Raw genomic sequence first — 19,126 nt, 5'->3', positions numbered from 1 at the left:
AGAAAGGCATTTCCACCGCCATTTCTCACAGAATTTTAGGACACTAAAAGAACCCACCATGTCGAACGAACAAATGATATGTCTGCATTTATACAATTGTACAGAAACTTCTTGTTTACATCACAGCTGTCATTAATGATTTGAACTATCAGGACATGTCCACAACACACTTTTTTTGTTGGATTTTCTCAGTGAAGCATGTCTTTTAAAAAACAGGGTTCCTGTTTTTTAAAAGACATGCTTCACTGAGAAAATTCAACAAAAAAAGTTATTTTTTTTTGCTTAATTTGGGTTTGAATTTAACAACTTCTACTCCAACTGACATCGAGTTACAAAATAATTTTTAAAAAAGGTCAACATTTAAGGGAACAGGGCTCCTCCTGCCTCCTAGACTCCTCTCCTGCCTCCTATCTCCTGGACTCCTCCTGCCTCCAGGGCTCCTCCTGCCTCCTAGACTCCTCTCCTGCCTCCTAGACTCCTCTCCTGCCTCCTATCTCCTGGGCTCCTCCTGCCTCCAGGGCTGCTCCTGCCTCCAGGGCTCCTCCTGCCTCCAGGGCTCCTCCTGCCTCCAGGGCTCCTCCTGCCTCCAGGGCTCCTCCTGCCTCCAGGGCTCCTCCTGCCTCCAGGGCTCCTCCTGCCTCCTGGGCTGCTCCTGCCTCCAGGGCTCCTCCTGCCTCCAGGGCTCCAAGGTCGGGTCAGTGGCATTTCTCTTTGAGGAGCAGATTAGCCCAAACCTCTCATCTGATGACCTTTCGCATATCTCTGTGTGGTTGTTATATTGAGATAGAAGAGACCAGTGTCTGCAGACAGCCAATTAGGGTAAACCTATTTCACTTTCAAGAGTAGTGCACATTTTCTCCAGGCAAAAACTGACAGTGAAAAATTCAGTCAGGTGAACAAACAGAAATACCTTTTATAATAAACAAGAGCTGTTCATACATTGCCCATACTCGTTCAACTCAAACTACGAACAACACTGTCCATAGTGACTGCATTAAACGGCAGGACATTTATTGTCTGTTGCCAAATGCTCCGAGGGATTACAGTCATATCGTTCCCCAGTTTCTCCCAATTTGACCTTCAAACAGGCAGAATAGGAGACAATTGATTCATTTAGACACGAGTCACACAAAACACACCACTAGATCTGATTGTAATATCTTTAAACCAATCACTGCACATCTCATACCACTAGATCTGATTGTATTATCTTTAAACCAATCACTGCACATCTCACACCACTAGATCTGATTGTATTATCTTTAAACCAATCACTGCACATCTCACACCACTTGATCTGATTGTATTATCTTTAAACCAATCACTGCACATCTTACACCACTAGATCTGATTGTAATATCTTTAAACCAATCACTGCACATCTCACACCACTTGATCTGATTGTATTATCTTTAAACCAATCACTGCACATCTTACACCACTTGATCTGATTGTATTATCTTTAAACCAATCACTGCACATCTCACACCACTTGATCTGATTGTATTATCTTTAAACCAATCACTGCACATCTCACACCACTAGATCTGATTGTATTATCTTTAAACCAATCACTGCACATCTCACACCACTAGATCTGATTGTATTATCTTTAAACCAATCACTGCACATCTCACACCACTAGATCTGATTGTATTATCTTTAAACCAATCACTGCACATCTTACACCACTAGATCTGATTGTATTATCTTTAAACCAATCACTGCACATCTCACACCACTAGATCTGATTGTATTATCTTTAAACCAATCACTGCACATCTCACACCACTAGATCTGATTGTATTATCTTTAAACCAATCACTGCACATCTCACACCACTAGATCTGATTGTATTATCTTTAAACCAATCACTGCACATCTCACACCACTAGATCTGATTGTATTATCTTTAAACCAATCACTGCACATCTCACACCACTTGATCTGATTGTATTATCTTTAAACCAATCACTGCACATCTTACACCACTTGATCTGATTGTAATATCTTTAAACCAATCACTGCACATCTTACACCACTTGATCTGATTGTATTATCTTTAAACCAATCACTGCACATCTTACACACACCACTAGATCTGATTGTATTATCTTTAAACCAATCACTGCACATCTCACACCACTAGATCTGATTGTATTATCTTTAAACCAATCACTGCACATCTCACACCACTAGATCTGATTGTAATATCTTTAAACCAATCACTGCACATCTTACACCACTTGATCTGATTGTAATATCTTTAAACCAATCACTGCACATCTTACACCACTTGATCTGATTGTATTATCTTTAAACCAATCACTGCACATCTTACACAACTAGATCTGATTGTATTATCTTTAAACCAATCACTGCACATCTCACACCACTAGATCTGATTGTATTATCTTTAAACCAATCACTGCACATCTTACACCACTAGATCTGATTATCTTTAAACCAATCACTGCACATCTCACACCACTAGAGCAGATTATCTTTAAACCAATCACTGCACATCTCACACCACTAGATTGGATTACCTTTAAACCAATCACTGCACATCTCATACTCTGTCTCCGTCCTAAATAGCTCCCTATCCTCTTTAACGTGCACTAGGGCCCTGGTCTAGAGTAGGGAACGGGGTTTCCATTTGAGACGTGCTCTCTCACACATCAATGGTTCCACATCTAACGTCAAGTTTGTATGGAGATGCTTCCTGACACGCCGAGAGTTCAGCTACAGTGAAATACCCTTTATTTGGAGGAAGATAATTATTGTTTGTGATTTCAGTTCAATATCAGCTACCATGATAATCATGTGTGTGTGTGTGTGTGTGTCAGTTTAATATCAAGCAGTGAGAAGACTCATAGCCTACGATAGATAGTGGCACACACACACACACACACACACCCTCACTATGATTTAGCAGGGGAAACAGAGTTTAAATTATCTTCATTTTCAGACTCTGTACAGTTTAACCATCATGATTCTCCTCTAAGCATTAACATTTTAAAATCTCCAAAGTGAAGTTTCCCCCTACGTACAGATCTAGGATCAGCTTACTCCGCCCCAATCCTAACTATTAGTGGGGGGGGGGGGAAACTGACCCGAGATCAGCGTCTAGGGGCAACTCCACCCATTGTATTTCATAGGAACAGAGTTTGTGCTGAGCAGAGCAGGGCCACAGAGACGCTGATGCTTAAACACGGAGCGAAGCCGTTTCCGCTGCCACCGGAGGTGAGCCGGTCACCGTATTGAGACAGGAGCTGGAGAGCCACACCATTGGTCCAGCCAAATCCCAACTACAACACAGATACAAAGAGACACACACACACACAGAGAGTCAACTCAAAAAGATGTTTGAAATAAGTCAAATACAAAAGACTAGATAGAGATTTTGCCATTTGAGTCACTCAGCAGACGCTCTTATCCAGAGCAACTTTTAGGATGAGATATTATAGTGTTATATATATTAATATATATATTAATAGTGATATTCATAGCGTACCTGAACTTCATATTCTCCTCCTCCGCCAGGCTTCCCATCTCCGTTCACATTATACTGACAGAGAGAGAGAAAACAAACGCCCAGATATGTTGAGCTTTTATTAAAAAGGCACAATGTGTACGTGTTGTGGATATCTTGTCATTGTGGGCTCTCTCAGATGGAGATCTAGGATCAGCTTTCCCTCCGCCCCAATCCCAACCATTAGTGGGGGAAATGCTAAACTGACCCATGAACAGTGTCTAGGGCATGGGGGTAGGCAAGTAGATTTAGCCACCTAAAACTTTGAGGCGGGGGAGAAAAAAAAATCTAATTTGCGGGTTGGTTTTGGACCGCGGGCCGGCCTATTGCCAACCATTGTCTAAGGGGCAACATCACCCTACACCTCATTGTGGTCACACACATTATAAACCTCTTCTTTAAATCACCTTCTCAAACATGGCTTCATACTTGACGTAGGCCAGCCAGTTGGTTCTGATCCAGCGCTGAGCCAAATCAAACCCCAGCTCTTTAGCTTCCTGTGAGGGCAACCTGGACAGGCCTGATTGGAAGATAACAGAGTTACAGATTGGACAGGCCTGATTGGAAGATAACAGAGTTACAGATTGGACAGGCCTGATTGGAAGATAACAGAGTTACAGATTGGACAGGCCTGATTGGAAGATAACAGAGTTACAGATTGGACAGGCCTGATTGGAAGATAACAGAGTTACAGATTGGACAGGCCTGATTGGAAGATAACAGAGTTACAGATTGGACAGGGGTCATAGTTCACCTTATAGGGACATAGGGTGTCATATGGGATGTAGATGCAACATACAAACCATATCAGGGTTAACTAGGTCCTACCTTGGATGAGTATGTGTTGCAGAGGGGGCCATGCATTGGGGTAGTCCCACTGCTGACCACTGTCAACCAGGGACGTAGGGACACCGTTAGGGAAGTCAAGACCACCACTAGTCTACGGAGGGAGGGAGGGAGGGAGGGAGGGAGGGAGGGAGGGAGGGAGGGAGGGAGGGAGGGAGGGAGGGAGGGAGGGAGGGAGGGGAGGATATTTAATTTAACCAGTACACGACCCCCCTCTTTGGAGAACAAATATCTTTGTTTTTTTACCGCTTTTTTGCTACATATACAGTCGGAAGTTTACATACATTTACATTTAAGTCATTTAGCAGACGCTCTTATCCAGAGCGACTTACAAATTGGTGCATTCACCTTATGATATCCAGTGGAACAACCACTTTACAATAGTGCATCTAACTCTTTTAAGGGGGGGGGTTAGAAGGATTACTTTATCCTATCCTAGGTATTCCTTAAAGAGGTGGGGTTTCAGGTGTCTCCGGAAGGTGGTACATACACCTTAGACAAATACATTTATGAATTTTGGCCCATTCCTCCTGATAGAGCTGGTGTAACTGAGTCAGGTTTGTAGGCCTCCTTGCTCGCACACACTTTTTCAGTTCTGCCCACAAATTTTCTATAGGATTGAGGTCAGGGCTTTGTGATGGCCACTCCAATACCTTGACTTTGTTGTCCTTAAGCCATTTTGCCACAACTTTGGAAGTATGCTTGGGGTCATTGTCCATTTGGGAGACCCATTTATGACCAAGCTTTAACTACCTGTCTTGAGATGTTGCTTCAATATATCCACATAATTTTCCATCCTCATGATGCCATCTATTTTGTGAAGTGCACCAGTCCCTCCTGCAGCAAAGCATCCCCACAACATGATGCTGCCACCCCCGTGCTTCACGGTTGGGATGGTGTTCTTCGGCTTGCAAGCCTCCCCCTTTTTCCTCCAAACTATCAGAAGCTTCTAAAGCCATGACATCATTTTCTGGAATTTTCCAAGCTGTTTAAAGACACAGTCAACTTAGTGTATGTAAACTTCTGACCCACTGGAATTGTGATTCGGTGAATTATAAGTGAAATAATCTGTCAGTAAACAATTGTTGGAAAAATGACTTGTGTCATGAACAAAGTAGATGACCTCACCGACTGGCCAAAATTATAGTTTGTTAACAAGACATTTGTGGAGTGGTTGAAAAACGAGTTTTAATGACTCCAACCGAAGTGTATGTAAACTTCCGACTTCAACTATACATACGGTACCTATACATTTTACATACATGGTACTTTTATATATAACAATACTATATATAACAAACTCTTTAATCCCACTCCTCAGCCCACCTATCACCATAGAGTTAACACTAACTATTATAAATACACATTGCTACAGTAACTCAATGGGTGTGTGTATTTTTCAGTGACAATTCAATGTACACGCTCTTTCAGTCACAGTATTTCAACAGGACAATGATTATTTCCACAGAGAGTGAGGTCTTGGGACCAGCGAGCTAACTGACCTGTAGATAGTGATGTGCCCTCTGTCCCATGGAAGGCTGGGAGTAGCAGTCTGCCCAGATAGGGGCCAAGTTAGTGGGGTAGAATGCAGGGTGGGAGGTGTTGGTTACCAGGCTGTAGTCCAACCAGACTCCCCTCTTCTCATCCCACAGCACTGCCTCTATGGCCTCTCGTCTGGCTGATAAAGCTTTGTCATACCGCGCTGCTTCAGGCTCATTACCTGGAACAACAGATTATACTAGGGACAGGACTTTTACTGGCCCACATGACCCGATGACAAAAATCTCTGTGCCTATGGCTACAGCTAGGGCCCAGAGGTTATAGCTAGGGCCCAGAGGTTATAGCTAGGGCCCAGAGGTTACAGCTAGGGCCCAGAGGTTATAACTAGGGCCCAGAGGTTATAGCTAGGGCCCAGAGGTTATAGCTAGGGCCCAGAGGTTATAGCTAGGGCCCAGAGGTTATAGCTAGGGCCCAGAGGTTATAGCTAGGGCCCAGAGGTTATAGCTAGGGCCTAGAGGTTACAGCTAGGGCCCAGAGGTTATAGCTAGGGCCCAGAGGTTATAGCTAGGGCCCAGAGGTTATAACTAGGGCCCAGAGGTTATAGCTAGGGCCCAGAGGTTATAGCTAGGGCCCAGAGGTTATAGCTAGGGCCCAGAGGTTATAGCTAGGGCCCAGAGGTTATAGCTAGGGCCTAGAGGTTATAGCTAGGGCCTAGAGGTAATAGCTAGGGCCCAGAGGTTATAGCTAGGGCCCAGAGGTTATAGCTAGGGCCCAGAGGTTATAGCTAGGGCCCAGAGGTTATAGCTAGGGCCCAGAGGTTATAGCTAGGGCCCAGAGGTTATAGCTAGGGCCCAGAGGTTATAGCTAGGGCCCAGAGGTAATAGCTAGGGCCCAGAGGTTATAGCTAGGGCCCAGAGGTTACAGCTAGGGCCCAGAGGTTACAGCTAGGGCCCAGAGGTTACAGCTAGGGCCCAGAGGTTACAGCTAGGGCCCAGAGGTTACAGCTAGGGCCCAGAGGTTACAGCTAGGGCCCAGAGGTTACAGCTAGGGCCCAGAGGTTATAGCTAGGGCCCAGAGGTTATAGCTAGGGCCCAGAGGTTATAGCTAGGGCCCAGAGGTTATAGCTAGGGCCCAGAGGTTATAGCTAGGGCCCAGAGGTTATAGCTAGGGCCCAGAGGTAATAGCTAGGGCCCAGAGGTTATAACTAGGGCCCAGAGGTTATAACTAGGGCCCAGAGGTTATAGCTAGGGCCCAGAGGTTATAGCTAGGGCCCAGAGGTTATAACTAGGGCCCAGAGGTTATAACTAGTGCCCAGAGGTTATAGCTAGTGCCCAGAGGTTATAGCTAGGGCCCAGAGGTTATAGCTAGGGCCCAGAGGTTATAACTAGGGCCCAGAGGTTATAACTGGGACCGGTGGTAAAGAAAATTCCTTCCGCTAGCTAGTCAAAGGTGATATGCGGCAAGTCTTTCTCCTCACCCAGCGTCCTGTAGAAGTGAGCCAGGGTCCTCTCGTTGCGACAGAGCAGAGCGTTGAGGTCTGTAGGAATGAGCAGACTGGTTCTGGTGTCTCTCAGAGATCCGTTGTTGTTCCCCAGGCCGTCCACAAACCAGCGAGACGAGAAGTCCCACCCGGACTCTGCTCCTGAATGCAGCTCTTTCCACAGCCTCTCTGCAGCGTCTGAGTAGCAGGGAGGGGGACGCGGGTAAAGGCTGGGTCTCTAAAGGGCTTCACTCTATTCTAAAACCACTTCAGACCAAACCAATAGATAGTGGGTTCATGATGGGAATGTTTGTTTTGTTCATGAAGTAGGGGATAACGTTTACCCTCGGTCAGACCTTCAGCCAGCTCTAGATCATCACTGTAGGACTCCGGTCTGGAAGTAAAGTAACAGACACAACACACAGATACAGACACACACACAGATGGACAGACACACACACACACACACAGATGGACAGACACACACACACACAGATGGACAGACACACACACACACACACAGATGGACAGACACACACACACACACACAGATGGACAGAAAAACATACAGATAAATACACACAGATGGACAGACACACACACAGATACAGACACACACAGACAAACGCACACAAACAAATCAACTCCAAAAACACATGTACGTGGGTTGGATTTTGTGTTGTAACAGATGGACAAATAAAGTTGTGTATTGTATTGAAGGAGATTAATTTTCCTGTTGTGTTCCATACCTGGGCAGGCCGACCTGTACATCAAAGCGGTTCAGAACATGCTTATTCCCGTTCACCTCAACGGCCACAGAGCGGTTCCGCATCCAGAACAGGTACTCCTGCTCTAGGGCTGGCAGAGCAGTCCTACACAGTAGAGTAGGTTGGGATTATAATCTAGGGCTGGCAGAGCAGTCCTACACAGTAGAGTAGGTTGGGATTATAATCTAGGGCTGGCAGAGCAGTCCTACACAGTAGAGTAGGTTGGGATTATAATCTAGGGCTGGCAGAGCAGTCCTACACAGTAGAGTAGGTTGGGATTATAATCTAGGGCTGACAGAGCAGTCCTACACAGTAGAGTAGGTTGGGATTATAATCTAGGCCTGCAGAGCAGTCCTACACAGTAGAGTAGGTTGGGATTATAATCTAGGGCTGGCAGAGCAGTCCTACACAGTAGAGTAGGTTGGGATTATAATCTAGGGCTGGCAGAGCAGTCCTACACAGTAGAGTAGGTTGGGATTATAATCTAGGGCTGGCAGAGCAGTCCTACACAGTAGAGTAGGTTGGGAATATAATATAGGGCTGGCAGAGCAGTCCTACACAGTAGAGTAGGTTGGGATTATAATCTAGGGCTGGCAGAGCAGTCCTACACAGTAGAGTAGGTTGGGATTATAATCTAGGGCTGGCAGAGCAGTCCTACACAGTAGAGTAGGTTGGGATTATAATCTAGCGCTGGCAGAACAGTCCTACACAGTAGAGTAGGTTGGGATTATAATCTAGCGCTGGCAGAGCAGTCCTACACAGTAGAGTAGGTTGGGATTATAATCTAGGGCTGGCAGAGCAGTCCTACACAGTAGAGTAGGTTGGGATTATAATCTAGGCCTGCAGAGCAGTCCTACACAGTAGAGTAGGTTGGGATTATAATCTAGGGCTGGCAGAGCAGTCCTACACAGTAGAGTAGGTTGGGATTATAATCTACAGGTGGCAGAGCAGTCCTACACAGTAGAGTAGGTTGGGATTATAATCTAGCGCTGGCAGAACAGTCCTACACAGTAGAGTAGGTTGGGATTATAATCTAGGGCTGGCAGAGCAGTCCTACACAGTAGAGTAGGTTGGGATTATAATCTAGGGCTGGCAGAGCAGTCCTACACAGTAGAGTAGGTTGGGATTATAATCTAGGGCTGGCAGAGCAGTCCTACACGGTAGAGTAGGTTGGGATTATAATCTAGGGCTGGCAGAGCAGTCCTACACAGTAGAGTAGGTTGGGATTATAATCTAGTCTTTGTCGTTAGCGGTCTGATAGTAAGTAACTACCTGAGGAAATCTTTGTCGTTAGTGGTCTGATAGTAACTACCTGAGGAAATCTTTGTCTTTAGTGGTCTGATAGTAACTCTCCACCATCAGAGTCAGGAAGGGGGGCTGACTGCGACGCTCGTAGTAAACTCTGGCCCCGTTGGGGATGAAACCATATCTGGAGAGGGAGGAATGGGGAAAAAAGAAAAATCTAGATATGACAAAAAAGACATACTGACTCAATTCCATTCGTTTTGCATCTTTCATTTGACGATCCTTGATGATTTTGAAATGCTTTGTATCCAGATTTGTGGTTGTATTGTGTATTTTTTTATTGTCAAACAAATCATATTGTACACATTCAGAAAGCATTCAGAAAGTATTCAGACCCCTTGACTTTTTCCACATTTTGTTACGTTACAGCCTTATTCTAAAATGTATTTATTTTATTTTATTCCCCTTCATCAATCTACACACAATACCCCATAACGACAAAGCAAAAACAGGTTTTTAGACATTTTTGGTAATGTATTAAAAATAAAAACGGACAGACATGACAGGCAGATGGACGGATGCACAGACATGACAGGCAGATGGACGGATGGACATGACAGGCAGATGGACAGACATGACAGGCAGACGGACGGACGGACATGACAGGCAGATGGACAGACATGACAGGCAGACGGACGGACAGACATGACAGGCAGATGCACAGACATGACAGGCAGATGGATGGACAGACATGTCAGGCAGACGGACAGACATGACAGGCAGATGCACAGACATGACAGGCAGATGGATGGACAGACATGTCAGGCAGACGGACAGACATGACAGGCAGATGGACGGACAGACATGTCAGGCAGATGGACGGACAGACATGTCAGGCAGACGGACGGACAGACATGTCAGGCAGACGGACAGCAGGTGCAGCTCACCGGTTGATGAGGTGGATGAAGTTGAGGATCATCCCACGGGCGGTGTCTGTCATCTCAGAGAGCAGGAGACCATTGATCACCCAGTAGGAGTCCCTGGGAGGAACAGAGAGCAGATCCACCTCACTGTCCCTGGTAACAATACACACTGGAGGGTTGAGCGGTAAGGTCTCTGAATGAACAGGCCTGTCTGTCCCCTGGAGAGCTCTGAGCTGTAAGGTCTCTGAATGAACAGGCCTGTCTGTCACCTGGAGAGCTCTGAGCGGTAAGGTCTCTGAATGAACAGGCCTGTCTGTCACCTGGAGAGCTCTGAGCGGTAAGGTCTCTGAATGAACAGGCCTGTCTGTCCCCATAGAGGGCCAGCATTAGTCAGACCCACTAACCGACCCAGTCTGTCCCCATAGAGGGCCAGCATTAGTCAGACCCCTTAACCTTCCCACTCTGTACAGCCCTACCCGCTAGCAGTCAGACCCTTTGGTAGGCCTGGCTGTGGCCTGCCACGCTCAAAACCCTGGATGACACCAAACATATAGACAATGAAATGGACAGGAGAGCACTCCCAAAGGACCCGTTTCAATCATTAATCTACTTACAACCAAGCAGCATCTATTTAGCCAAATGGGTTCCTCAGTTTAACTCCCTTTCTGCTTTAGCATCCCTGGGGTGCCAGATGGATTGACTTTGACTTTCTGCATCTATTCCATTAGCACCAGGCAAGCTCAATCAATCCCAGACAAAAGTATTTGAAAATGATTTTAAATAGTATTTGAACCAAGGTCTGCTATGCAGACAGAGCAGAAAAACCAGAGAGCAGTCCAGACAGAGTGACCTCTTCACTGACCAGTAGTACAGTTCCCTGAAACGTCCTCCAGGTACGACGAAAGGGTGGGGGGTGAAGATCTGAGAGTACTGGTCTGGGTTGGCCAAAGCATCACTACTGATCTGGTACACACACAAACGAGTTCACGTTAGCACTGCTCTGGTACACACACGTCATCATTGTTGACTACCACATATTTTACCAGACATACTGTAAGTACACGACAGAAGTATCAAACTATGAAAACACTACATACAATACATAATGTATGAGGAGCCCCAAATTCGACCACTAGATACTAGGCCTTTTCCCCTGTTTCATCACAGTAGGTACATATGACTGCCCAGGGATGGACGGACCCTAGAGACTCTTTTTGATTTGCTCAACTCCGGCGTCCTTCCTCTGTCCTTCTTTTGAAAAAAAAAAAAGGTCAAAAGGTCAAATCGACGAGAAGCGGCGAGGAGAGGAAAAGTGGACGAAAATGCCCTTTAATGAATTGAGACTCTCCTCCAATTGCGCCTCATCAGGCAGGTGAAAAACAAAATGGAGCTAGTTGTGCAAGACGTTTTATAGATAAAAGGATAAGTAGCATATTTTTTATTTTAATTTGCACGCTTTTCTCCAGCGAGAAAACAATAGGTTATTTAAAAAAGGGGTGAGGCAGATTTCAAAACTCTTCAGCAAAGGACCAGAGAGGAAGGAAAGAGAGGCCCAGCTCGGTGGAAAATCTGTCTCCCTCCAGCAGGGGGCGATATGTTGTTTCGCCCACCAAGCAAGGAGTTTTTGTATGGAGGTCAATGAGTGTTGAATTTGGTATAAAAAAATAAAAAAAGTGAATGGAATATTTGCTACGTGAGGTTTATTTGCTCAAATAGATGTTTCGTAATACTTACGTTTTTACCAGTGTACTGATATAAGTAGGACAAGTGACGTTCCAGCCACTTGGAGAGAAAAAACCCTTTATATCAGAGTTTTCTCCAGATAGCTAAGCATATTCAGAGCACGAGGTCAGTAGTATCTCTCCTTTCAATACAGGCGGTTGACGTCAACAACCCACATCGAATATTCAGAAAAGGATTTACAATAATAAGATGTATCCACCAATCCAAAGAAAGGATAGGCGGGAGCTAGACAGTCCGCCGTGCCGCTTTGTGGACGACTCCCGTTGTTACGGGGGAGAGACATCTTGTTAGCATATCCATCATCTCTGGAGGACTCCGGTACACTTGTGCATCCTCCTGTGTCAATTTGTTAGTCGGCAAATGGAAGACGGTCGGTCCTCTCCTCCTCCTCTCCTACTTTAGACGAGGAAGCACAAGCGTATCCTGCTGCTGAAAAGTTTGGATATCTGCCCCACCCCCTTGGAATTAGCTTTCGTTTCGTCAGAAAAAACATGCACTCATTTAAAACGATATGCTACTTATCATTTTATCTATGAATTGTCTGGAACAACTGACTTAATGTGTTTGGAACACTTTACACATCTATTGTGGGATCTACCCCTGTTACCGCCAGTTGCCAGTCTGCCTACCCATGTGAGAGACGCAGACTCGGTCTCAACCTTTAAGTCTTTACTGAAGACTTATCTCTTCAGTAGGTCATATGATTGAGTGTAGTCTGGCCCAGGAGTGTGAAGGTGAACGGAAAGGCTCTGGAGCAACGAACCGCCCTTGCTGTCTCTGCCAGGCCGGTTCCCCTCTCTCCACTGGGATTCTCTGCCTCTAACCCTGTTACAGGGGCTGAGTCACTGGCTTGCTGGTGCTCTTTCATGCCGTCCCTAGGAGGGGTGCGTCACTTGAGTGGGTTGAGTTACTGACGTGATCTTCCTGTCTGGGTTGGCGCCCCCCCTTGGTTTGTGCTGTGGTGGAGACCTTTGTGGGCTATACTCGGCCTTGTCTCAGGATTGTAAGTTGGTGGTTGAGGATTTCCCTCTAGTGGTGCGGGGGCTGTGCTTTGGCAAAGTGGGTGGGGTTATATCCTTCCTATTTGGCCCTGTCCGGGGGTTTCTTCGGATGGGGCCACAGTGTCTCCTGACCGCTCCTGTCTCAGCCTCCAGTATTTATGCTGCAGTAGTTTGTGTCGGGGGGCTAGGGTCAGTTGGTTACCTGGAGTACTTCTCCTGTCTTATCCAGTGTCCTGTGTGAATTTAAGTATGCTCTCTCTAATTCTCTCGTTCTCTCTTTCTCTCTGAGAACCTGAGCCCTAGGACCATACGTCAGGACTACCGGGCATGATGACACCTTGCTGTCCCCAGTCCGCCTGGCCTTGCTGCTATTCCAGTTTCAACTGTTCTGCCTGCGGTTACGGAACCCCTACCTGTCCCAGACCTGCTGTTTTCAACTCTTAATGATCGGCTATGAAAAGCCAACTGAGATTTATTCCTGATTATTATTTGACCATGCTTGTCATTTATGAACATTTTGAAAATCTTGGCTCTCTCTAATTTTCTCCTTCTCTCTTTCTTTCTCTCGGAGGACCTGAGCCCTAGGACCATACGTCGGGACTACCGGCCGTGGTGACTCCTTGCTGTCCCCAGTCCGCCTGGCCTTGCTGCTATTCCAGTTTCAACTGTTCTGCCTGCGGTTATGGAACCCCTACCTGTCCCAGACCTGCTGTTTTCAACTCTTAATGATCGGCTATGAAAAGCCAACTGAGATTTATTCCTGATTATTATTTGACCATGCTTGTCATTTATGGAAATTTTGAAAATCTTGGCTCTCTCTAATTTTCTCCTTCTCTCTTTCTTTCTCTCGGAGGACCTGGGCCCTAGGACCATGCGTCGGGACTGCCGCCCGTGGTGACTCCTTGCTGTCCCCAGTCCGCCTGGCCTTGCTGCTATTCCAGTTTCAGCTGTTCTGCCTGCGGTTATGGAACCGCCACCTGTCCCAGACCTGTTGTTTTTCAACTCTTGATGATCGGCTATGAAAAGCCAACTGAAAATTATTCATGATTATTATTTGACCATGCTTGTCACTTATGAACATTTTTGAACATCTTGGCATAGTTCTGTTATGATCTCCACCCGGCACAGCCAGAAGAGGACTGGCCACCCCTCATAGCCTGGTTCCTCTCTAGGTTTCTTCCTAGGTTTTGGCCTTTCTAGGGAGTTTTTCCTAGCCACCGTGCTTCTACACCTGCATTACTAGCTGTTTGGGGTTTTAGGCTGGGTGTCTGTACAGCACTTCGAGATATTAGCTGATGTACGAAGGGCTATATAAAATAAAATTGATTGATTGATTGAGTTGCCTAATGGCTCGCGAGAGGAGAAGGAGAATCTTCTCATTTCAAACAAACCCTTTTTTCAAAAGGAGGTGACAGAGGACGCAGGAGGTGAGCAAATCTAACTAAAGGCCATAGATAAAGCCTATGCGATCACCTTTCTCCCAAGAGACTTCCACAGATGATGCAGCTTCTCCGCCCAGCTACGCAGTTCTGCGTCTGCTATTCCAGTCAGGAACTGTGGCCTGCACACAGAACATGACTTGTATTGGACAGAACAGACTACCTTCTTGAGTCCAAATTGGCACACTATTCCCTACAGAGTGCACTACTTATAGGAGCCATTTTGGACTCAAATCATTTCACGCCTCAGTTTGATCAGGATCAATCAGTATGATTGGCTCTCTCTCTCACTTGTCATGCCAGTCAGGTGGGAACCACGGCTCAAACTCCATCCCTGGTTCTTCAAAGTACTCGAGAAGGAAGTCTCTCAGTACGGCCGGCGGGACAGAGTTAGGATATCCGTGTGTCAGGTTGTGAAACGCTGTCAGGATAATATCTGAGGGTATGAAGGGAGGTGCAGGATTGGGGTCAATTCCATTTCAATACAGAAAATAAACGGACATTTTCACTTCACTTCCTCAATGGACTGAAATGTTATTGACTTCTGATTAGGTGTGTGGAGAGATAGTAGTGATCTCAGATCAGTTGTTTTATATCACTACATGGACAGGACAGACCTGATCCTAGATCAGCCCTCCTACTCTGATTCTTCATGAATACGGGCCCAGGACCCCCCCTGTCCACGTAATCTTTATTTATTGATTGATTTAATCATTTTCAGTCAAACATTACTTCCTTAAAGGTTTCAGAAGTCTAAAAGTTCAACCTGATACTTTATCAACACTCCTACTGAGACGCTTGATAAATACGGCCCCAGACCTCAAGCAAAGAAACAGCAGACATTGGAGGCAGAAGTATTGGGACTGATTCCCCTTCAAGACTTACCAGGAGCTGACTGATTCCCCTTCAAGACTTACCAGGAGCTGACTGATTCCCCTACAAGACTTACCAGGGGCTGACTGATTCCCCTACAAGACTTACCAGGGGCTGACTGATTCCCCTACAAGAGTTACCAGGGGCTGACTGATTCCCCTACAATACTTACCAGGGGCTGACTGATTCCCCTACAAGACTTACCAGGGGCTGACTGATTCCCCTACAAGACTTACCAGGGGCTGACTGATTCCCCTACAAGACTTACCAGGGGCTGACTGATTCCCCTACAAGACTTACCAGGGGCTGACTGATTCCCCTACAATACTTACCAGGGGCTGACTGATTCCCCTTCAAGACTTACCAGGGGCTGACTGATTCCCCTTCAAGACTTACCAGGGGCTGACTGTTTCCCCTTCAAGAGTTACCAGGGGCTGACTGATTCCCCTTCAAGACTTACCAGGGGCTAACTGATACCCCTTCAAGACTTACCAGGGGCTAACTGATACCCCTTCAAGACTTACCAGGGGCTGACTGATTCCCCTTCAAGACTTACCAGGGGCTAACTGATACCCCTTCAAGACTTACCAGGGGCTAACTGATTCCCCTTCAAGACTTACCAGGGGCTGACTGATTCCCCTTCAAGACTTACTAGGGGCTAACTGATTCCCCTTCAAGACTTACCAGGGGCTGACTGATACCCCTTCAAGACTTACCAGGGGCTGACTTCAGCTTCATATCCACAAAGTACTTGTCATCATCAAAGAGTTTGGCGGTCTGAACCTGCCGTAGGATGTCTCCATAACAGTAGATCTCACTGAGGAGTTAATCATTAAATAAGGTTATCTGGATGACAGGTGAAACAACACCCATAAAATAACCTGCATCAAACCTATAGTACAGCAACAAGATGCAGGTTAAATAAAACTTTAAAGTGCATTTAAAATCAAGTCCATTTTCTAAAGGTCTGAGTTAACGTTTAAGCCTCTTTGAATAGAGCAAATCCAACTTCACAGACATTTTGTTGAGTTCTATCAGAACGCCATGCATCAATCCCCGAGTCTTAAACACACTTCCCCAGGAACCAAAGCTCAGCGTTTGAAACAGAGCAACATGGTTCAAGATCATTCATAATAGGTTCATAAAAAGAGCCCCCAAAAAAAGTCAATGTAGCAAAAAAGATGGTGTTACCTGTCACAAGGTAGAGGCAAGGCACACCAGCAGAAAGGACAGAGGAACAGCACGAAACAGATCCACAAACACATCCCTGCTCTCATGTTTAGAAGGAACTCAAAAGCAAAAAGGGGCGAGGAGCACTGGCACTTATCTAGAATTACATACAGGTCAAAGTGCATATTGCTGATCACATAACACATTCTCTATCCAATTGAAAGAGGAGAAATAACAGGATGCTATCCCTACAGTTACAGCTGTCCTGAGGGATAATGTCTGTCCCAAAATGGAGATGAGCGATTAGTGCTTCTTAAGGCCGGTTTCAGTTCAATTATTACAAAATAAGTTTATAAAAAATAAACATTAAATACACAATGCATTATGTAGGTTGAACGCTGTAACACAGAATAAAATAAGTCTCATGATCGTAGTGAGCGACTGCTCATTACGTAACCATCAATTATTCACGTTACTTTAATAAAATATTTCAGTGTATTGGTTATATTTCATCCCAAGTCATCTGATCTCTGAGCTGCTGCCTACGCTGTCTGACAAAAATCACTATTTTACTATTTGCTCAAGAATAAAGCCTACTTTTAAAGACAGCTGAATACCAACTATCAATCACTTATGTAGATCATGTGTTTTCAGGTAGAGATCCCTCATTCTTCAGTCTCTTCCATAGCAGGCATAAAATAAACAGACTAGACCAGTAGGCACGCAATGGATTATGGTCATTGTAGTTAATTACCATGTTTTCTTGACTAAACTTTGTATATTGTTGGCCTGTTGGACACTACAACTTCCGACTAGATCACACAGATGGGGCTTGATCGAGAGAAACTGCGCATTACGCACACAATATATGTTTTTAATTCAAAGCATTGAACTGCTGTTGGTCAATTAGTTAGGTTCATCGCTCGGTACTAGTCCCAAATGGCACCCTACATAGTGCACCACTTGACCAGGGCCCATAAATGCACTACATGTAGGGAATAGGATGCCATCTGGGACATTGAGTTGTGGCTAGTCACTACTAACCCTTCAAAGTAGTGTCCCTCTTAAGGCAGTGTTTACAAGAACCTTGATCATAGGTCAAGGTCAAAAGTAGTGCACTATATCGGGAATAGGGTGCATATTGGGACAACCACAGTCATGGTTCTCATCAGTTTCAAGAGAAAATACTATTTCCATAACTACATTGTAGAAGTCAATAGGAATAAATCAATAGTTTAAAGTGATAAAGGGCCTCATTGCCCAAATTATCTACTTCCCCAGAGTCAGAGGAAGTAGTTAATCTTTTAAGAAAATAAAAAGAACAGGAAACAGACAAATTTCAGTGAGCTTTATTTTTGAACCAAAAGTATAATCTCTGATATGAACAATCAGGATATGTCCACAACACAGAAGACATTTATTTATTATTTAAACACAGCTCCACTGAGAAACAGCCAATTCCAAAAAATTAAATGCTTTCTTTCACTTAAATTTGGTTTTTGAATTTTATCAAACTTCTAATCCAACTGACATCGAGTTACAAAATAAATGGTCAAAATTTAAGGGAAGAGTTTCATGAAAGAAGTTGTCTACCCAGAACCCTCCTTGTGAATATTCTGATTGTTTAAATATCACAACATAAGACCCCCCCCCCCCCCCCGGAACACATCCCACCCTGAAATAAAACTGATGCATCTAGTCAGAGGGATCCGCCTCTGCATCCAAATGGAACCCTACTCCCTATATAAGCGCACTACTAACATAGACCTCTGGTCAAAAGTAGTGCACTATATAGGGAATAGGGCGCCATTTGGGACTCGCAAAAAGGTCTCCCTCTCCAACCCTCCCTGACATGCTAGTGATCTTACAAGACAACATTTCCCAACAATAGTGTACAACCCTGTCCAGAAGCAGTCCCTGGTTACCTCCTAGTTGTACATCTCGACGGAATGATTTAGATTGCCGTGAAACTCCACCCCCCCCCCAAACAGCTAGAGAGCTTCACTTACACCTGTCCTGCCATGTCAGACCTGCACATGGGTAGAGGAGAGCCTGGTCCAAGAGTCTGGGCCTACTCATCACTCCTAAACCTAACAACTCCATAAGGAGTTGGCATGAGCAGGAACAGACTGGCGCCGAGGGGGGGGGTACAGTTAGGGGTTGATTCTGGAGGGGGACGTGGTGTCACATCGTGGGAGGTGTAACCGATGCATCAGGGCAGCTAGTAGTAACCCTCCCACCCCAAAATAAAAATACCCTTGAAGGAGGAGACCATTTCCTGGTGTATCATATATCCAATTGAAATTCATCTTTAAAAAATAAAAAAAAAGGCAAGATGCTCCTCGTCTCCTCCGTCAAGATCAGAAACCACACTGGGAGGGACAGCCACAGCCAATCACAGTAGAGTCATGGTAAAATGAGAGCATGTCAGGGGCTGCTTGACAAATAGCATACCAATTCTTTATGTAGTGCACTACATTTGACCAGAGCCCTATGGCTTGGGCACTATGTACACTATGTAGGGGACACTATGTAGGGGACACTATGTAGGGGACACTATGTAGGGCACACTATGTAGGGCACACTATGTAGGGCACACTATGT

The 19,126-nt window shown here is 45.3% G+C and overlaps 1 protein-coding gene across 1 annotated transcript; it reads right to left on the bottom strand.

The window, feature by feature from the left end:
• Positions 1-888: 888 nt before the first annotated feature.
• On the bottom strand, positions 889-16,722 carry treh (trehalase (brush-border membrane glycoprotein)). Its single transcript, XM_071360307.1, has 15 exons — positions 16,544-16,722; positions 16,069-16,169; positions 14,771-14,915; positions 14,514-14,601; positions 11,159-11,259; positions 10,321-10,413; positions 9,441-9,557; positions 8,111-8,233; positions 7,706-7,755; positions 7,359-7,559; positions 5,884-6,101; positions 4,364-4,475; positions 3,943-4,055; positions 3,518-3,571; positions 889-3,311 (listed from the first exon to the last, which is right to left on the bottom strand). Exons 1-15 carry the CDS (start codon positions 16,705-16,707, stop codon positions 3,156-3,158), a joined length of 1,836 nt encoding a protein of 611 aa, XP_071216408.1. The 5' UTR covers positions 16,708-16,722; the 3' UTR covers positions 889-3,155.
• Between the last annotated feature and the right edge of the window lie 2,404 nt (positions 16,723-19,126).

The sequence above is a fragment of the Salvelinus alpinus genome, chromosome 22 (genome assembly GCF_045679555.1).
Source record: "Salvelinus alpinus chromosome 22, SLU_Salpinus.1, whole genome shotgun sequence".
In the NCBI taxonomy this organism is placed as follows: domain Eukaryota; kingdom Metazoa; phylum Chordata; class Actinopteri; order Salmoniformes; family Salmonidae; genus Salvelinus; species Salvelinus alpinus.
This window is presented reverse-complemented; position numbering and strand designations above follow the sequence as displayed.